This window comes from Pagrus major, chromosome 4 (assembly GCF_040436345.1).
Source record: "Pagrus major chromosome 4, Pma_NU_1.0".
NCBI classification, from domain to species: Eukaryota; Metazoa; Chordata; class Actinopteri; order Spariformes; family Sparidae; genus Pagrus; species Pagrus major.
In genome coordinates, this window is record NC_133218.1 from 23,940,307 (window position 1) to 23,959,224 (window position 18,918).

The 18,918-nt window shown below is 38.6% G+C and overlaps 2 protein-coding genes across 3 annotated transcripts; both read left to right on the forward strand.

Annotated features, from left to right (window-relative positions):
* The first annotated feature begins 360 nt into the window (after positions 1-360).
* On the forward strand, positions 361-9,402 carry kars1 (lysyl-tRNA synthetase 1). 2 transcript variants are annotated; one of them, XM_073464237.1, is made up of 14 exons: positions 361-431; positions 4,214-4,346; positions 4,454-4,619; positions 4,719-4,812; positions 5,157-5,343; positions 6,012-6,137; positions 6,251-6,370; positions 6,544-6,706; positions 7,117-7,290; positions 7,457-7,542; positions 7,633-7,718; positions 7,806-7,932; positions 8,060-8,203; positions 8,698-9,402. In XM_073464237.1, exons 1-14 carry the CDS (start codon positions 388-390, stop codon positions 8,770-8,772), a joined length of 1,725 nt encoding a protein of 574 aa, XP_073320338.1. In that variant the 5' UTR covers positions 361-387; the 3' UTR covers positions 8,773-9,402. The 2 variants fall into 2 exon arrangements, with proteins under 2 accessions (XP_073320338.1, XP_073320337.1); XM_073464236.1 differs by lacking the exon at positions 361-431 and adding an exon at positions 3,750-3,917.
* A 2,912-nt stretch (positions 9,403-12,314) lies between these two features.
* Positions 12,315-17,353, forward strand: gcshb (glycine cleavage system protein H (aminomethyl carrier), b). The gene is made up of 5 exons (XM_073464863.1): positions 12,315-12,498; positions 13,518-13,597; positions 16,468-16,531; positions 16,622-16,753; positions 16,905-17,353. The coding sequence occupies exons 1-5, from the start codon at positions 12,348-12,350 to the stop codon at positions 17,000-17,002; spliced, it is 525 nt and encodes a 174-aa protein (XP_073320964.1). The 5' UTR covers positions 12,315-12,347; the 3' UTR covers positions 17,003-17,353.
* Positions 17,354-18,918: the final 1,565 nt, after the last annotated feature.

The following is an 18,918-nucleotide window of genomic DNA, read 5'->3' on the forward strand; positions in this document are numbered from 1 at the left end:
TCTGACCTCTCCTTCACTGCCCCCATCAGGACAGACATTACATTTCCCCCACTGCGATTTAAAGGGTTGCTTGCTTCACTTGCAGTAGTAAATGTGATGCCTCTAAAGTTCACCATGACACATTCTTGTATCAGTTCTGCTGATTCCCAACTCAAGTCTTGAAACCTCGATTTTTGTTGAGTGACAGGTTGTTGATCCATGTTGCAATTTTAGCTTTTTGTAGAACTCTCAAAACTGCTGTAGGCTTTAGACTTTTAATAAAGTATTATTCGCCTGTTTCCGGTGTACTCAATTCCGGCAGTCACCCAAACGCACCATCGTCAAGCTCTTAGCGTTTCGCGGCGCTTGCGCGTCAGTTGATCTTTCCGGGCGCGCAGCATCTACAACATGGCAGACGTGACAGAGGTGGACGACGGGAAACTCAGCAAAAAGTGAGTTTATTCTGTTCTTGCATCGCTTTTTTAACAATTCTCAGTTCTTCGGGCGGTGATATTTTCTTCGAACAATTGTTTTTTGCAGCAGTTATGGCCGTTCCCGCTCGGCTTTGCAGTATTACTAAAATGTTGCATCAGGTCTGAAGATGATAGCGACGTGCGGGTTCCATATGGAGACGCACCGAAAACCTATATATCCGAGGATACAGGTCGTTTCCGTCTCTGGTATTTGTAGTCCTGAACGTCGTCCGAAGCCCGTCTGGACAGTGCATGTCACTAATGAGTAAAACTACAAAATCCAAAATGCATTAAAAGAAATGTCCTCCTCACATCGAAGCGTGTTATCGTGTTGTATTATTGTGTCAGATATTAGCATTACCGTATTGTGTGTTTATTTGTGGTGGTTTACTGTTAGGGAGCGTTTTGTTGTTTTTTTAGGCGTCGAAACAATTCTTAAATATTGCTAACTACGTTGTGTTTCGTTCGCTTTCACTTTCTTTAGGCTATTTACTTGCTAGCAGGACGTTAAGTTGCCTCTGTATATCAAGGACGTTATCATTATATCGCTGTATGTCTGTATATTGAGGAGTATGTAAGTTCATCTGACACATGTTATGTACTCTATGCAATAACAGCTTAGAAACAATGATTACTGAATAATTTTTGAGACAAAAAACACAAGGTGGCTGCATAAATAGAACTGATTTAAGAAAAAAATAACTACAATTCTTCATGTGAATGATGCTGTTTCCTCTAGATATTATTAGATTCAACAATATATCATTTTACTGCATCTAGATTGTCAAAATGTATAGTACCCTCAATAACTGTACTGAACTGAACTCATGGGAGCAGGTGTAAGTCTAAAGAAAATGAAGACTAAACTCCAGGCAGGGGATTATGTGTGCACTTTGGCATGCAAACTCAAGGAAAATGTTAACAGGATGTTTAGTTTCCTCTGATTATCAAGGACGTTATCATTATATTGCAGGATGTCTGTGCCACACCCGCCTTTCTAACCAAAAGTAAAAGTAAAAGTAGTTTACTCTAATGTCAAGGGCATTGTACTGTTCCCTGTTTTGTCAAGCAAATACATTTGTGTTTCTGTGACTAAATCTGGTACAACATGCTTTTATTCCAAAAATATATTAATTGGTATTTGTGACACATTTTGTTTGCATCAGTCTGTCAAAAAATACTTTCTACCAGCTTTCATCCTAAATTTCAGCAACATATTTCAGTTATGTATGTAATTATGTTTCTCACATGTAAGTGTGTAGAAGGAGCCAAATAACAACAATATCAGCAATGACAGTGTTTTTATATTATAAAGAAACAAGATCCACCTTCTGTTATCACTCCCTGTAAGTATGATTTTTTTTAAGTTCATCTAACACATATGTTATGTACTCCATGCAATAACAGCTTAGAAACAATGATTACTGAATCATTATTTAGACAAAAAACACAAGGTGACTGCATAAAATAGAACTGGAAAAAAAAAAAATTGTGAATTATGCTGTTTCCTCTAGATATTATTAGATTCAACAATATATCATTTTACTGCATTTAGATTGTCAAAATAAATAGTACCCTCAATAACTGTACTGAACTGAACTCATGAGAGCAGGTGCAAGTTTGAAGAAAATGAAGACTAAACTCCAGGCAGGGGATTATGTGTGTACTTTGGCATGCAAACTCAAGGAAAGGGTAGACAGAATGTTTAGTTTCCTCTGATTATCAAGGACGTTATCATTATATTGTAGGATGTCTGTGCCACACCCGCCTTTCTAACCAAAAGTAAAAGTAAAAGTAGTTTACTCTAATGTCAAGGGCATTGTACTGTTCCCTATTTTGTCAAGCAAATACATTTGTGTTTCTGTGACTAAATCTGGTACAACATGCTTTTATTCCAAAAATATATTAATTGATATTTGTGACACATTTTGTTTGCATCAGTCTGTCAAAAAAAAACTTTCTACCAGCTTTCATCCTAAATTTCAGCAACATATTTCAGTTATGTATGTAATTATGTTTCTCACATGTAAGTGTGTAGAAGGAGCCAAATAACAACAATATCAGCAATGACAGTGTTTTTATATTATAAAGAAACAAGATCCACCTTTTGTTATCACTCCCTGTAAGTATGATTTTTTTTAAGTTCATCTGACACATATGTTATGTACTCTATGCAATAACAGCTTAGAAACAATGATTACTGAATAATTTTTGAGACAAAAAACACAAGGTGGCTGCATAAATAGAACTGATTTAAAAAAAAAAAAAACTACAATTCTTCATGTGAATGATGCTGTTTCCTCTAGATATTATTAGATTCAACAATATATCATTTTACTGCATCTAGATTGTCAAAATGTATAGTACCCTCAATAACTGTACTGAACTGAACTCATGGGAGCAGGTGTAAGTCTAAAGAAAATAAAGACTAAACTCCAGGCAGGGGATTATGTGTGTACTTTGGCATGCAAACTCAAGGAAAATGTTAACAGGATGTTTAGTTTCCTCTGATTATCAAGGACGTTATCATTATATTGCAGGATGTCTGTGCCACACCCGCCTTTCTAACCAAAAGTAAAAGTAAAAGTAGTTTACTCTAATGTCAAGGGCATTGTACTGTTCCCTATTTTGTCAAGCAAATACATTTGTGTTTCTGTGACTAAATCTGGTACAACATGCTTTTATTCCAAAAATATATTAATTGGTATTTGTGACACATTTTGTTTGCATCAGTCTGTCAAAAAAAAAAATTCTACCAGCTGTCATCCTAAATTTCAGCAACATATTTCAGTTATGTATGTAATTATGTTTCTCACAAGTAAGTGTGTAGAAGGAGCCAAATAACAACAATATCAGCAATGACAGTTTTTTTATATATTATAAAGAAACAAGATCCACCTTTTGTTATCACTCCCTGTAAGTATGATTTTTAACATCAGTGACTCTGAATATCAAAGATGTTATCATTATTTCACAGGATGTCTGTGCCACACCCGCCTTGCTAACCAAAAGTAAAAGTAAAACTAGTTTACTCTAATGTCAAGGTCATTGTATTGTTGCTCTTTATTTACTTTTTTCTTTTAATGTCAGTTTCTACCCCATTGACTGGATTTGTGCTCCAGTGAGGGTCTTGGTGTAGTCAAGTAGAGCTTTATTATCCCCAACAGTTTTTTTTTTTTTATCTTGCCTGGTGGGCCAGAGGCAGCCTTTGCTGTAAATGCTGTAAACTGTCTTTGTATATATAAATATATATATACATATATATATATATATATATATATATGTCTATTTTCTCAGGTGTGTTCGCTGGCTGTGGTAGCTCAACATGCTGTGTCTGGTCAGGGCAGCCAGGCAGCAGCTGTGCCAAGCCTTTGGGGTCAGGGGACAGTGGTTAAAATGTGCACCCCCATGTACAGCTGCAGCCCCAACTCAAATTTACGGGAACCGATGGAGAGGTGACAAAAGGTTGGTGGCTTTTCCATTCCAGTGAGAAAAACAACCAACCTTTTGTCATCTGAGAAAAAAATGTGGTCCCCTTCCCCCTGTCTGCATGATTGTTATTAGTCCGTCTCTGTTTTTATTCAGTTGTGTTGTGGCCTTGTTTTATTTTGTACTTTATACACCACAATGAAATAAAACATACTGTGTGGTTTTGTGGAAAATCGTACACGTGTTCAGTTTAACAGTTTACCATCTGTCAAGTCAAACTTTAATATTTAACCTATGATTCGTCTTTTATTGCTCACATCTTTCTTAATTAGTGAGCTGAAGAGGCGAATGAAAGCCGACAAAAAGGCGGCCGAGAAAGAAGCCAAGGTCAAAGAGCAGGTGGAACAAAAGAAGGAGTCCAATGACCAGGAAGCCTGTGCAGATGAGGAGACACTTGACCCAAATGTGAGTTTTTGTATATGGTCATTATACATCATGTATGACTTTTTATGCAATTGATGTTTTGGTCAATGTCTTGTATAAATTCAATAATCTATTTCCTTCTCACATAGCAATACTTCAAGATCCGCTCCCAGGCCATCCAGGACCTGAAGGGCACAGCGGAGGATCCCTACCCACACAAGTATCATGTAGACTTGTCCCTCACAGAGTTCATCGAGAAATACAATAATCTACAGCCTGGAGACCAGCTGACTGATGTCATCCTCAATGTGTCAGGTACCAGGAACATTTAGGATCTTAAACTTATTTCCTGTTTTGTATGTACAGTGTAATCCAGCAGTAGATTCCAAGCTAAGCTGAATGTATGATTGGCAGGCCGTGTCCATGCTAAGAGGGTGTCTGGTGCCAAGCTGCTTTTCTATGACCTGCGAGGTGAAGGCGTGAAGTTGCAAGTCATGGCAAACTCCAGGTAGAGAATGACTTTCATGGTCAAAAATATTATTTGCATTTGTTGGCTTTACTGTGATGCCGTTTTTAGTTCTTGAGTATTTCTATAATAAGCTGACGGATCAGTACAGTCAATATATTTTTAAAAATTTTGCCTGATAACAACCTATGACTGTGAAGACACCTTAGTTGGCCACAAACCCATATTTTTAACAAATGTGGTGATTTATTGATATTACACAACATTTATGTATTTAGAAATTTTATGCAGTGTATCATTGCACCTCAAACTTTTTTTTTTACTCCCTGTGGTGGATACTTAAGAGTTCAGTGAGTTCATTTTTGTATATCGTCTTTTACTCTCAGGAACTACAAGTCCGAGGAGGAGTTTGTGGCCATCAACAACAAACTGCGCCGTGGTGATATCATCGGTGTCCGTGGTAACCCAGGCAAGACCAAAAAAGGGGAGTTGAGCATCATACCCATTGAGTTGACCCTACTGTCACCATGTTTGCACATGCTGCCCCACCTCCACTTTGGCCTCAAAGACAAGGTAATGGCCACCGAGAGTAGACACAGTGTGTGTTTTGCATGTAGTGCATAGCTGCATACTGATGCATATCACAGGATGTGATTTAGAGTGTATGCACAGATGTTTTTAAAGGATACCACACCCTCACTATCACTCTACAATAAATGTGTAGACCTGCAACTTGTGGAGGAAAACGCATTGTTTCATGTTGCTTTTCTCCTGTTGTACAAACATTTTTACCAGAATTTCTTCCTAATCACTTTGTGCAGTTGATCATATAATGACTCTTTACCATTGTAGCAGTTATTTTGTTTTTAGTTGGTTTTTCCTCACTAAATGCGTGTTGGCAATGATGACTGTTGCTCATACTGAAAGAGAAAGGAGTGTGGGGACTTCCTCTGTTGTACATACTGTACTGCTCACAAGGCTTGCTAAAAGGTAACAAAGCCACAATAACATAATGAGATCGCAGTTCCTGCTAGTTCACACCTCTTCTGCAAATCACTAAATGAGTGTTTTCTTTTTTATATCAGCTAGTCTTGGTTGCATTGTCACAAAAATGGAAATCCTCGATGCGTTTCAGTGAATTTGGTCACTGCCTGTGTTGAAGACACATTGATTGTCATTATAACAGTAAAAACCACTGCTGAAGCATTTGTTCTCACCGCTGTGTAATCTTTCTCTCAAAGGAAACGCGATTCCGCCAGCGCTACTTGGATCTGATTCTGAATGACTATGTGAGGCAGAAGTTTATGACTCGCTCCAAAATCATCACATACCTGCGCAACTTCCTGGACCAGCTGGGATTTTTAGAGGTATGAATTGTTATCTGTAGTTTGTTAACACAAATGTATCTATGAGTTTGTTCAAAATAGGGACTTGGTTTGTGTAAGCTTGCCTTGCTGAATCATGTTCATTAATGCTTTAGATTGAGACACCGATGATGAACATTATTCCTGGTGGAGCCGTTGCCCGTCCATTTGTTACTTACCACAATGAACTGGATATGAACCTGTACATGAGGATCGCTCCTGAGCTCTACCACAAGGTAATCCATCACTTTGAAGAGCCATCCTTCCCACTAATCAATCACTTCAAGGGAGGAGATTTTATATCAATTTAATGTTGTGCCTGTGAATTATTTTGAAATGCATAGATTTTGTATTGTTTCATTTCTCAAATGTATAAATATTTACGTTGTACACCATATTTTTCCCACAGATGCTTGTGGTCGGTGGACTTGACAGAGTGTACGAGATTGGTCGTCAGTTCAGAAATGAAGGCATTGATCTCACTCATAATCCAGAGTTCACCACCTGTGAATTCTACATGGCATATGCAGATTACCATGACTTGATGGACATCACAGAGAAACTACTCTCAGGTAAGTGAATGCACAATCAGCCAAATGATTGCCTAAGGGTTTTTAGTTGTTTGCTGTCAGGGATTTAACAGTTCAACTGTCAAACAACATTTTTTATGTCATGGTAAGCAAACTTCTTGTCTGATTTAAACAAAAATCTGGGGGATGGTTTATTTTTGTACTGTGTCCCACTGGTGGGGAAACATTCATGGTGACAGGTGTACCGCACACTGATAACATGCAACTTATTTATTCATATCTGTTACAGTGCATTACATCAGATTATCACCACAGGAATTTATTGTATATTTTCAAATATAAATTGGCTTATTTCTTCTTAATGTCATTGTAGATTTGTCACTTCTCACAGAAAAAGCATACAGTGAACAAAACTGCTCTTAACTCAGCGGTTCTTCTCCTCTTTGCTTCAGGAATGGTGAAGCACATCACTGGAGGATACAAGGTGACTTACCACCCTGATGGTCCAGAGGGAAAGGCCTATGAGATTGACTTCACTCCCCCATTCAAAAGAGTGAGCATGACACACGACCTGGAGAAGATTATGGGAGTCAAATTCCCTCCGACTGACAGCTACGACAGTGATGGTAAAAACTTTAGTCCTCTTTTTTTTTTCTTTGAGTAGACTGCAGTGCCTCTCTGACATTCTCTTTCTTAATCTCTCTCTCACACAGTCCCTTCAAAATGTAGGGTTTATTTTTCTGTAATAACCAGTAACTTCTGATTAAACATTTTTCTTTCTTTTGTCCTCAGAGACACGTAAATTCTTTGACGTCCTCTGTGCGCAGAAAGGAGTTGAATGTTCTCCACCCAGAACCACAGCCCGCCTCCTTGACAAGGTGAACATCACCATCTGTTGTACAGTTTATTGCTTTTTCTCTCTTTTTTTTAACTGTCTTTACTGATGACTTTTTTTTTTCACCCCACAGTTGGTTGGAGATTTCCTTGAGGTCACCTGTATCAACCCCACTTTCATCTGTGATCACCCTCAAATCATGAGTCCCTTGGCAAAATGGTGAGAAATGCCTTATTTCAGCCTCATGTTTATCATTTACAGTTTCGATGCTCAGGGTTCATACTGAGACTTTCTCACTTGTTAAAGGCACAGATCGGAGAAAGGCCTGACGGAGCGTTTTGAGCTCTTTGTGATGAAGAAAGAAATCTGCAATGCTTACACTGAGCTGAATGATCCAATCAGACAGAGGGAGCTGTTCGAACAACAAGCCATGGTTTGCATACCACAGATTTATTTTATCTTGACCATTGTCCCATTATCTGAAGGTTCAAGTTTCTCTCTGTTGCAGTATGAGCGTGTGTATTACTGCATGTCAATAATTTGAGTTGGATCTCTTTCAGGCCAAAGCTGAGGGTGATGATGAAGCCATGTTCATTGATGAGACCTTCTGCACAGCACTGGAATACGGTCTGCCACCAACTGCAGGCTGGGGGATGGGCATCGATCGTCTCACCATGTTCCTCACTGACTCCAACAACATCAAGGTAAAGCTGTCATGTGAATCATGGTGTGTGAAAGGGGTCTTTTGGTATCTTTACCTGGGCCTACTGTTTACATATGTTGGTGTGTAAATGACTCATAGGTAAAAATTGGAGTTTGTTATTCTAAATGTCTGACAATATTACGATACCTACAGAGATGGACCTTTTTCTATAACAAGAAACTGCCACTTAACTATTTGTAAATAGTTAAGTGGCAAAGCCTGCTTTTCTGCTGATCGTGCAGTATGTGTGACCACATGGCACCTTCCCTCAGTGCATTGTCCTTTTCAGACCTTTAGCCTGAATTCCAACAAGAGCACATGATTAAAGAGATGCAAAGAACAATGGGTTAAAGAGATTACATCATCAAGAAAGAAAATGTCTTGCACTGTATGCGCATGAGCTGCCAACATCTGTCAGACTGATGTGGTCTCCTTTTTTACAGCTATGCTGAGAGAAAAATTAAGCCTCAGCTGACACTTTTTGTTCATTCACAGGAGGTGTTGCTGTTCCCTGCCATGAAGCCTGACGACAACAAGACATCAGCGCCCACAGAGGGCACGTCCGTCTAATGCCATGACCTCTGACCTCTCCTGCTGTCAGACCTGTGCAGGAGCCCGTACAGAGCCTTTACCTCACTGTGGTCATCAGTGGAGCCTGTGGGTTCAGTGTGTTCTCAATGTTAGTCTCTGTTTGATCCTTTCTTTCATTAAGGGAAATCATGTTGTCTTGGTTACATGATTGAGTGGTAACAAATGACGTATGTTTTTTTTCTGCTTTTGTATCGCTTACACTTTTGGTGTGTCCTTCTTGTTTGACTGTAAGGAGACATTTTAATTCTTGTTGTCATCCAAACAGTAAATGGAAGGTATTTGATCAGGAAGTTCTGCGTGATCTGCTGTTGTACACAGACCTGGGTGAAATACTTTGGAATATGTTTTGAGACACCTCAAGAGGTGATTGATACTGATAACCAAATACAGAGTAGTTACAGTACATAATATCAATAATATTTATGTACCTAGGTATAGTAACAAAGCTCCAGCTCCTCTTTTATATGACATGGTCTCAGCATATTCAGGTTTTTAATCACGTCTGCTTGTATTTGTTGTCTTGAGATTTTTCAAGATGGACTCAACAAATTCCTCTGCCAAGAAGCTAAAAAATGGTTATATCTGAATAAAATGCATCTACATTACTCATCTCTTGTGGTGTTTGTTATCTGTTTACAAAGTTCCTATTTCAAGAGCCTAAGATTTTCATGAAAAGGAAAAAACGTAAGCAGCTCCTAGGCCCAATCCCAATGTCCACATTCAGGCTCACAGACTTTGAGGTGTGTTCCCGATGAGTCTGCAAGGGTTCAGGGCTGTCCCACTGTCAAATGGTCAAGTACATGATGGCTCTCTCAAGCATGTTGAGCCTTTTATGGCCACTTTCTGTAAGGTAATTACCCACAGTTCACTGGTTACCAGGGAAAGCCCAAAAACAAAAAAGGATAATCCAGATGCTGGTGCTCTTTATTTGATTAATTCTATTCTATATGAGCCTGATTTTTGCTGCCATCTCATCTCAAAGCTCAGAGCAGGTTTTAGTTAGTTTATGATCTTTTTGGTCATGAAGATTCATGCCACCAAGGCAACCCTCACATGCTCCATCAGCACATCTCCTGACAGCAGGTGTTAGACGGAGCCTGACCCAGCATGAAAGTGTCTGGCACAATCCCCTGCTCAGTTGGACTTCTTGCTTCAGGTCCTTGAGGTTTTTGAGATTTTGAATAAAGACTAGTATTTCATGTGGAAGTGGAAATGCGCCCTTTTTTTTTCAAAGCAGGTCTGGCACCAGGATGAAGTGACTGAGGGGGGAGTTTTTCAATTGGTTTAACAATGCACCAGCCTCAGAAAGGCTAAATAATAAAAACATACTGTGAGGTTATGGTTTCAAAATCCATACACACAACAAACAGTGCTGCTCATGGTTCTGAAACGACTGCTAAGAAATTGTAAAATATAATTTTCGTTGTTTCTTTCTGATGGTTCTTTTACCGAAGCTCAGTGTGTAATCAGATCTCATTTCACAGTATCAGAGTCACTAGTTGTAAGAAGTCATCCTCATCTGGACTGATGGCCAAATGTCCTCATAAGGCTGCTCTGGAGCAGGACAGCGGATTTCAAGATGTTGCAGCGAGGAGAAGGAAAATTTTTAGGATAACAAGGTTATCTCAGAAATAGGAAATAGGACCTCAGAAAAGGTCCTTGTTATTTGGATAAAAATAAGAAAAGTACTTTAGTTTCTGGCACTGTGATTAAAGAAAAGATGGGCCTGCAATCAGAGCTAATGCACCACAATTTCAATGAGCACAGACTAATTTCATGAGATTGTGTGCTCATAGGTTTGGGGTCCAAAAATAAATTGGTGCACTGAGGAAACATTTAAAGTGATAATTCTCTCTGGGTACAAGTGACCCGGTCACATTCATTCCAATGCTAATACAGAAATATCGCTCAGCGCTGCTTTGACTGCATACATAAATGTTTTTATGTTTTAAAATGCTTCCTGAAGGGATCCATGCCATGTACATGAAGTGTTGTTCAATAACATCAAGTCCCTGTACTGAATTTGGAGACAATAGTGACACTGTGGCTCAATTTGAAGCTTTTTATCCTCTTAACAGTTGGACTGTGATATATGTTGTTCTTATAACTGATTTTAAATGTACTGACTGGTTCTGTTTGACCAGTCAGAGTAAAAATAAGCTGCCCACCACTTTACAGCTGCAATATAATTTTCCCAGAGACAGTCATATTGTTTTATTCATAAATAGTGTAACTAAGTACTGTATTTGAAGTACAATGTTAGGTACTACTTAACTTGAGCATTTTAATTTTCTTCTACTACATTTTAGAATATAATATTGGGTAACACTTCAGTAACCATCATTAATAAATGGTACATTTATAAGTTAATTAAACTTTAGATAATGTAGCAATGTTTATTGTAAGGTTGATGTTTCCAATAATAAATACCGTAGTTCATCTATAGACATTATTTGGATGACATTTATAAAGTTGCTGTGTTTATGTTTATAAACCTTTACACTTGCTTAATAAATGGTTTTGAAAGCATTTCATTGTTTCTTAACAGTGAAATAACTATTAAATAAAGTGTAATTAATTATAAATGAACCATTTATTAATAATGGTTGTTATAAAGTGTTACCAAATATTGTACTTTTTACTCCCATACAGTTACTTACACATATAGAGTTTACATGAAAAGATAATCTTACAAAATGATGTATTGTTGTAGATGAGAACACAGAGACCTCTAGTGGTGCTGTGGAGCACACCGGTGGTTTCAAACAATTCAGTTTCAAACTGTTTAATAATTCCTTCCAATACATGGTCAAGAAATTAATCTAAATGACAAAATTGTGATTATAAAAGGACCTAGTCAACATAAAGAATTATAAACCTTTACACTTTCTTAATAAATGGCTTATAAAGCAGTACCATTGTTTGTTAACAGTGAAATTAAAATAACGTTTTATCAACTATAAATTAACCAGCTATTACTAATGGTTATTATAAAGTGTTACCAAACATTTTACTCCCATACAGTTACTTACACATAAAGATTTTACATGTCAAAAAAATAATGAGCCTAGCTGAGAACACAACAGTATATAAAATAATAAGAACAGTAACATGCTCTTTTCCTGTTAACGCAGATAGATTAACATACTCTTTAATATAATAATGTAAAAATTGAAAGAGATGTATGCAGAACAAGTACTTTTAATACTTTAAATACATTTTGTGGCTCACACCTCAGTACTTTTACTGAAAGTCACACGAGTAGATCTGAAATATAATTCTGGTCATTTGTTATGATGAACAAGTGCAGAAGTCTTAGTTTGGCTCTTTGTTTTAGCTATATAAGCTTTAGAGGCCACACACACACACACACACACACACACACACACACACACACACACACACACACACACACACACACACACACACACCCTCCTCCCTCCTCTCACCCTCCCTCCAGGCGCGATCCCGCGCACAGTGGGATGGTGCGCGCTCCCGCGGTCGAGTGTAATGTGCACTGGATTAAAAGGTCGCCACACACACACGGAGTGAAGATGGCGATGAGAGCGGTGCTGCGGTGCCTCTCGGCAAACTTTTCCCCCAGACTGCCTCAGCTGTCGCCGGCAGCGCGGCTCCCAGCGACTCGGCCGCCGTGGAGGAGCGGCTCTCCGCGGACACTGAGCACGACCTCGGCCCTGTCCACAGGTAACCGGGGGTGCGGGGTGGGAGTGGAGTGAGGGGGGGCAGCTGCGGCGTTACACACTACATGCGGGCTTGCTCACGCATTCCTGTCTGCGTGCAATGGGCGAGACAGCTCACGCAGTTTGTGTCACTTTCCCACAGCAGGGCAGGGGAATGCGGCAGGGCGGGCGGCGAGAAGTTTGTTTTTTAACTTGGAGGTGGCGGTGCAAGTGAGGGAAAAACGCAGGGAATAAAAGCTCAGACATTCAGCAAAAGCGTGATTTCCTTCCCTGTGTTGGTGTCATGGGAAAACAGCCAGCCCACGAGCTCCAGACTGTGATGTTAATCAATGAGCGCGGACAACGAATTACCCCGAGTCCCGTGCAGCAAGTAGTATCTGATTAGACAGAAGTCAGCCATGATCCTGGAGAGGAGTCACACAGAGCTGAGGACAGATGAAACTCAGGTGCACGTGTGGGACAACACTTCAACTATTGTGCTTCTCTTCTTCCTCCTCACTCACACCACTGCATGGGATTTTAATTTCCATCCCTGAAGGCTCTCACACAGTCTAATCCTGATGAGGCGAGCCCTTTACAGCAGGCATATTCAGCTCTCATGCATCAGCATCTCCCACAGTTCACAATCTGGTTCAAACCTGTATTTCTTCTGCATGGTCTGATGCTAATCCAGGAAGCTGTTGAGGCATTGTGACTCTTCCCTCAGGGTATTGGAAGGATGACAGTGTGAGCTCTGTATCAAAAGCCTCCAACCCTTGTTTTTAATTGCACGTATGACTCAATCAAATACTTTGTGACCGGTGTTTTTCTGCATTGTGCCCTGTCTATATATGCTTTTATTCGTCAGCACATGGTTGTTGCATAAGAATGTGGCTGCTGTTCAGCTGTGGTCCATAGTACAGGGAGGTGCTCTCTGGTCATCCATGTCCTCTGACATTAGTGGACTTTTAATCAACTGGAGTTTTTTTGTGAATCACGAGGTTTTACTGATTCATCCACCTTATTTCTTTGTTCTCCCCGCAGCCCTGAAGTTCACAGATAAGCACGAGTGGGTGCGAGTGGAAGGTGGAATCGGCACAGTTGGTATCAGCAGTTATGCTCAGGTAGGTTGTATTACTAATCACTGATTTATGACACACTTAGTTCAGAGGGTTACTGATGAAAGTAAAAATAGTGATATCCTAATGTCTGCAGTGTGCAGTTCAGTGCTGCACATTGCCCTCACCTGTACTGTTTTATGACTATTGTCTGAGACAATTGATTAGCCCCAAACTGCAGTGGTGTGCAGAAAGTCTGAAGGGGAGGCACCTCCTCACGCTTTGAATGAAGGCCGCGGTCTTCTGTCTTTGACTTGACTTGAACATGTTTACATGGAGGTGTTGTTTCCATGTTGAGCTGTGACAGGTTTGCCACACAGCCGCTGTAATCTAGAGATAAAATGATTTCATCTCTGCTGCTGACCAGTCGAACTATAGTTTAATGTCACGCACGACTGAGGTGAAGAAAGAGGTGAAACTCAAACTGAGCTTTTATGTGAAGGCACCATTTAAAACAGATTTCTCATCTTTCTATCTTTTTATTCCTTTTACTGCTCTCCTGTGATGTCCTTTTCTTACTGTCCTTTACTACTTTTATTTATTGTTAATCTATTTATTATCCTTTATTCTTTTTACAGCGCTTAATCTTTTTATCTGTTCTTAATTCCTCTGATGTGATGTCATCGTCTTATCGTCCTTTTATTGATTTTATTCTTTTATTTATCTCTATTTTTGCAGTACTTTCTTCTTTTTCTGTGATTTTGCTTCTTTTATGGCTTTTATTCATTTTACTTGTACTGACTCATGTTGTTCTTTTTGTGTTTTTACCTCTTCTGTTCTGCCTTTAATTCACCTTAGACCAGGCTTTCTTGTGTTTATTCTGTAATATTGTCTTCCTGAGTTTCCTGCTTTTGCTTGTTTGTCAAAGCACTTTGTAAACTCTGTTTTTAAAGGTGCTATAAAAATAAAGTTTATTATTATTATAAGAAAATTAGTTCATTGTCAAAATGTTTATTGTCCAGCTTGGTTAAAGACCTCTGAATTGCTGTCCACACCTACAGTATTCTCAATGATTTAGATAATGTGAACGTCAGGCTGACGATATTCACACACGTCATCTTTGCAGTGTTTTTTACTGCCTCTGTTTATACTCATTAACTCTCATATCATCACTGCATTCGGAGAGAAATGCTCATAAACCGTGGATGAGATTATTTCTGAGCAAAGTGTGCCCTTTATCAATTTGCACTAATAGTGTACTTTTACTTGGGAATTTGAACTTTAAGCAAACCTTTGACCATGTGTACCCACGACATCTGTAACCTAAATGTCATCCACCACATTAACGATGGACTAAATATAGCGTGACAGGACAAATGAGCAAACTGTAACGAAAACAAGAATGACTTGAGTTGACACTGGTGGGCTGCCTCTTTACTTAAAGGTATTTCTTTTCTAGATTTCAGCGACAAATAGGTGTTGTAAAACGTAAATGCATGCATTTAAGAATGACTAATGACTAAATGATTCTTAGACTACGGACGGTTTAAACTTCTTTAGGTGGGCGACAGTACAACCAGGTGGCCATGATCCATGAGGAACAAGGTTTAGTTTATGGGTTAAAGCAATGATGGCAAACCCTGGACTCACATTGCAGTTCAAACTCAAAGACATAGCGCTGTCTCTAATGCTGCTGCCTGTGTGCTGGCTCATGCCCTTTGCCGTTAATTTTCTTTGCAAAATATTTATAGTATGTATTTTTTTCTTGCATACGGATAAGGTAACACTAATTGAAGTTCAGTTGCGATTTCATCTCAGTCACCGAAACATTTCAGGGTTAAAGTGTCCTGCAGTGTCTGACTGTAAGAGGTTATTTAGGAGCTGTAAATGATCTGTCAATCTGGTTAAGATAAAAAATGTGTTGGATTAGTTCAAGCACACTTCTTACGAGTAAGTGTTCATCATGCAAACATAGACACTTTTGATAATACCATGTATCTCATATGGAGAAGCATCTCTACATTCATTCATTTCAGTCTCATCCGAGGGACAGCAGGCAAGTTTATACTATATTTGAACACATTTTACATCTAACTGGTCAATTTTACCTGCCTTGTTAAGTAGTCCAACATATATATGTTATAAAGGAACTTATGCTCTGAATAATACAGTAATTTCTGATGGCCTGGGGCAGTATATCCCATCACTGCCAACATAAACACTCTTTTGGTGCAGCTGTTCTTGTTACTGTGTGTGAAGGAACTGGAGAAAAAGTTTCACATCTTGGTGACATCAGCAGTTTGGGTGGCTGCCTCCAAAGTATTGATCAGGCTGAATGTGATGAGCTGTACTTCAATGATTGAGTATAGTACAATATATATCACTGTGGTTGAAATCTCAGTAGGTTGTCGGTAAGGCAACAAGTGATTTCTGATGTAGTGTATTTTCTCAATGTCAGTAAGTGTCTACACTGATGGCCCTGCAAATCTGACTGTAGGCTGCCTTGTTTACTTACAAAATAAATAAACATAAATAATTGAGAAACAGTTGCATAGTTGGTTTTGCTCTTTTCATGAGATTATTAGTATTCGGTTTCATGGTATATTGTGGTATGAAAATGGACTTTTATCATACCGTGCACATTCGTTTTTCTGTGATCTTGAATTTACCGTATTAGTAGAAGAAAAAATACTTTTATATTAGTTTAAATCAAATTTCAAGTCAGTCAGGAGACAATAATTTGAGAAATTATAATAAAACGGTTGTTCAACAAAAAAAGTTAGGGGTCATTATAACTGATAATAATAATAATAATAATAATAATAATAATAATAATAATAATAATAATAATTTTTGTAATACTGTGAAATCATGTACTGTGGAAATCTCATACCATTGCAGCCTTTGTTATTATTCATGCTGTTGTATCATTTTAGGAAGCATTAGGTGATGTGGTTTACTGTGGACTCCCTGAAGTTGGCCAAAGTCTTGAACAAATGGGTAAGAGCTTCAAACACCCTGCACACTTGTCTAAGTAACCAAGTTCAGCAGTGTGATATCTGTCATTTTGTCTGTGTGTGTGTGTTGTAGAGGAGTTTGGTGCCTTGGAAAGCGTAAAGGCTGCCAGTGAGCTATACTCACCTCTGACAGGGGAAGTGACTGAAATCAACACAGAGCTGGCAGAGAATCCTGGGCTTGTGAATAAAGCCTGCTACGCAGAGGGTAAATGTCTTGCAAAGTTTTTATTTGTTGTAATCATTTCCAGGAATCATGCCCAGTGGATTTGTTGCCAAGGCAGATGAGTAACCAGAATCGTGTAACAGCTTGTTCATGAACATTTCTGGCTTTTTAAAATGATCTCTTAACTGTCCAGGGTGGCTAATCAAGATGACGATTGGAAAACCTGAAGAACTGGACGGCCTCATGGATCAGCCCGCCTACGATAAATTTCTTAAGTCACTGGAAGAATAAATCTGCAAACTCTCTGTGCTGTTTTATAATGTAACGGCAATCAAAGACTAGTGGGCAGGTTACTAACAACTTGTGTGACGCTCTTTCTTATCTGTGGTATTTATTTTGATACTGGAATTGTGCTATCAAAATAATTTTAAATCCTCAGTAACATCTTTCACATAGACAGTTAGGATTTGTTTTGCTACTAGCCAACCTAAAGGGCTCATAATCTCAAGATCTGTCAATATTTTTGGGGTCTTTATCTGGTGCTTTGCTCTGCTTTTAAATGTGCACAGATGTGGTAAAAGACTGGAAAGTGATTGTAAGTGCTGTTCATTTAATAAAAATTGGTTCATACGTTTGAAGTGACACCCCTCTGATCTATTTTCTTCTTTTCAATTGAAGTAAAATCATGTTCTTGCACTTTTGGTAATATTAAACAACAATGTACGATGTGTTGAAGACATGTTCATATGTTGCTGTCCATGTGCTGACAGTACAGCACATGCTGCCCCTTTTTGCTTATTATAGTTCCACACACCTTGACCTATGCCCTCGGGTGAAGATAGGCAGAGATTGCAGAGGCTAGTCGAACAATGATTAATGAAGCTGTGGTTTCAGAATCAGTGACTGAACAAAAAACTGCCCTCTCAGGCTGCTAATGGAAATTAAGAGCTGCAATTAGCTTTTAAAAAAATGGCTAAAACTGACTTACTGAGAATAAAATATACTCTCACCTGTAGTTCATTCTATTTTATGTTATATTCAAATGTCCTTACAATAACGTATACTTAAAGAGCAGGTCTAATGTGCTGACCTATTTGTGTTTGCTCCCATTCAAAACCTACATATTTCTCCATACTGATACTCTTTTTTTACACTTGACCTCCCTCCACTCAATGCCCTGCTTCAAATATAATAAAACATGAAGCTGCTAGAATGAAGTTTTATATTGTTCCATGGTGCCTGCTGCTGGCATTTAACAACCATTTATTTTCAGATTTCTCTGAAAGATTGAGGGGACGATGCTTCCAGTTTGTTTTGTATTGGGCTTCAGGACAAGTATTTAATAAGACAATATTCAGATGTATTTGAGAAAGAGAAGTAGTTAAAAAACAATAATGTACTGTAATGTACGTCAGGAATAACAAAGAGTCATAAAGACATAGCTGTTGACATTGTTTTAACTTTAATCCTACACCTAAGGCAGAGTTTACGATTACTGCCTCAAGCAATCAATGAAAAATGTTTAATTTATTAAATTAATTCTCTTTTGAATGTCTTGTGTCCTTTGTGTCTTTACAGAGGACATACTGAGTCAGGAGCACACAGAGAAATGACTTCAGTAAATGAGTACAGTAAATGGTGCACAAGGAACATTTTCTAACATTTGTTAATTAGACATGGAAATAAGGATGTGGCTGGTGCTTGAACACTTGTCTGTGTGCTTTGCAGTTCATGGGAAGCTCTCGGACAGTCCTGCTCAATCATGTTCATCTGTCTAAACACCTGAACCACCGCACAGCCACCTTAAATACATCTGTCAACACATAATGTTGTGTGCATGATCATTAAATGTCCATTGTTTTGAATAAAAACTGAAATACAGTAATGAACCTGCACAGCATCACTTTGATTATAAAGGTCTCTGATGACACTGTATAATTAATGTTTTTCTTTAGGCTGTTTAATAATGGAAAGACTTGTGAGACAGGCGGAAGCAGGAGGGACACAATATATCATAATATGATAATAACATCCATCACTAATTAAAGCCTAAAACATGAATCAATTTTTCACATTCAACGTCAGTTTGGTTCTTTATGAGATTTTTTAAGTGTCAAAGCACAAAATGAAAAAATCCTTCCCCGGGTCAGTGCTAAATCTGTCTGATTAATGCTCACATGAACGGGACAAGTCTACGCGTTTACATA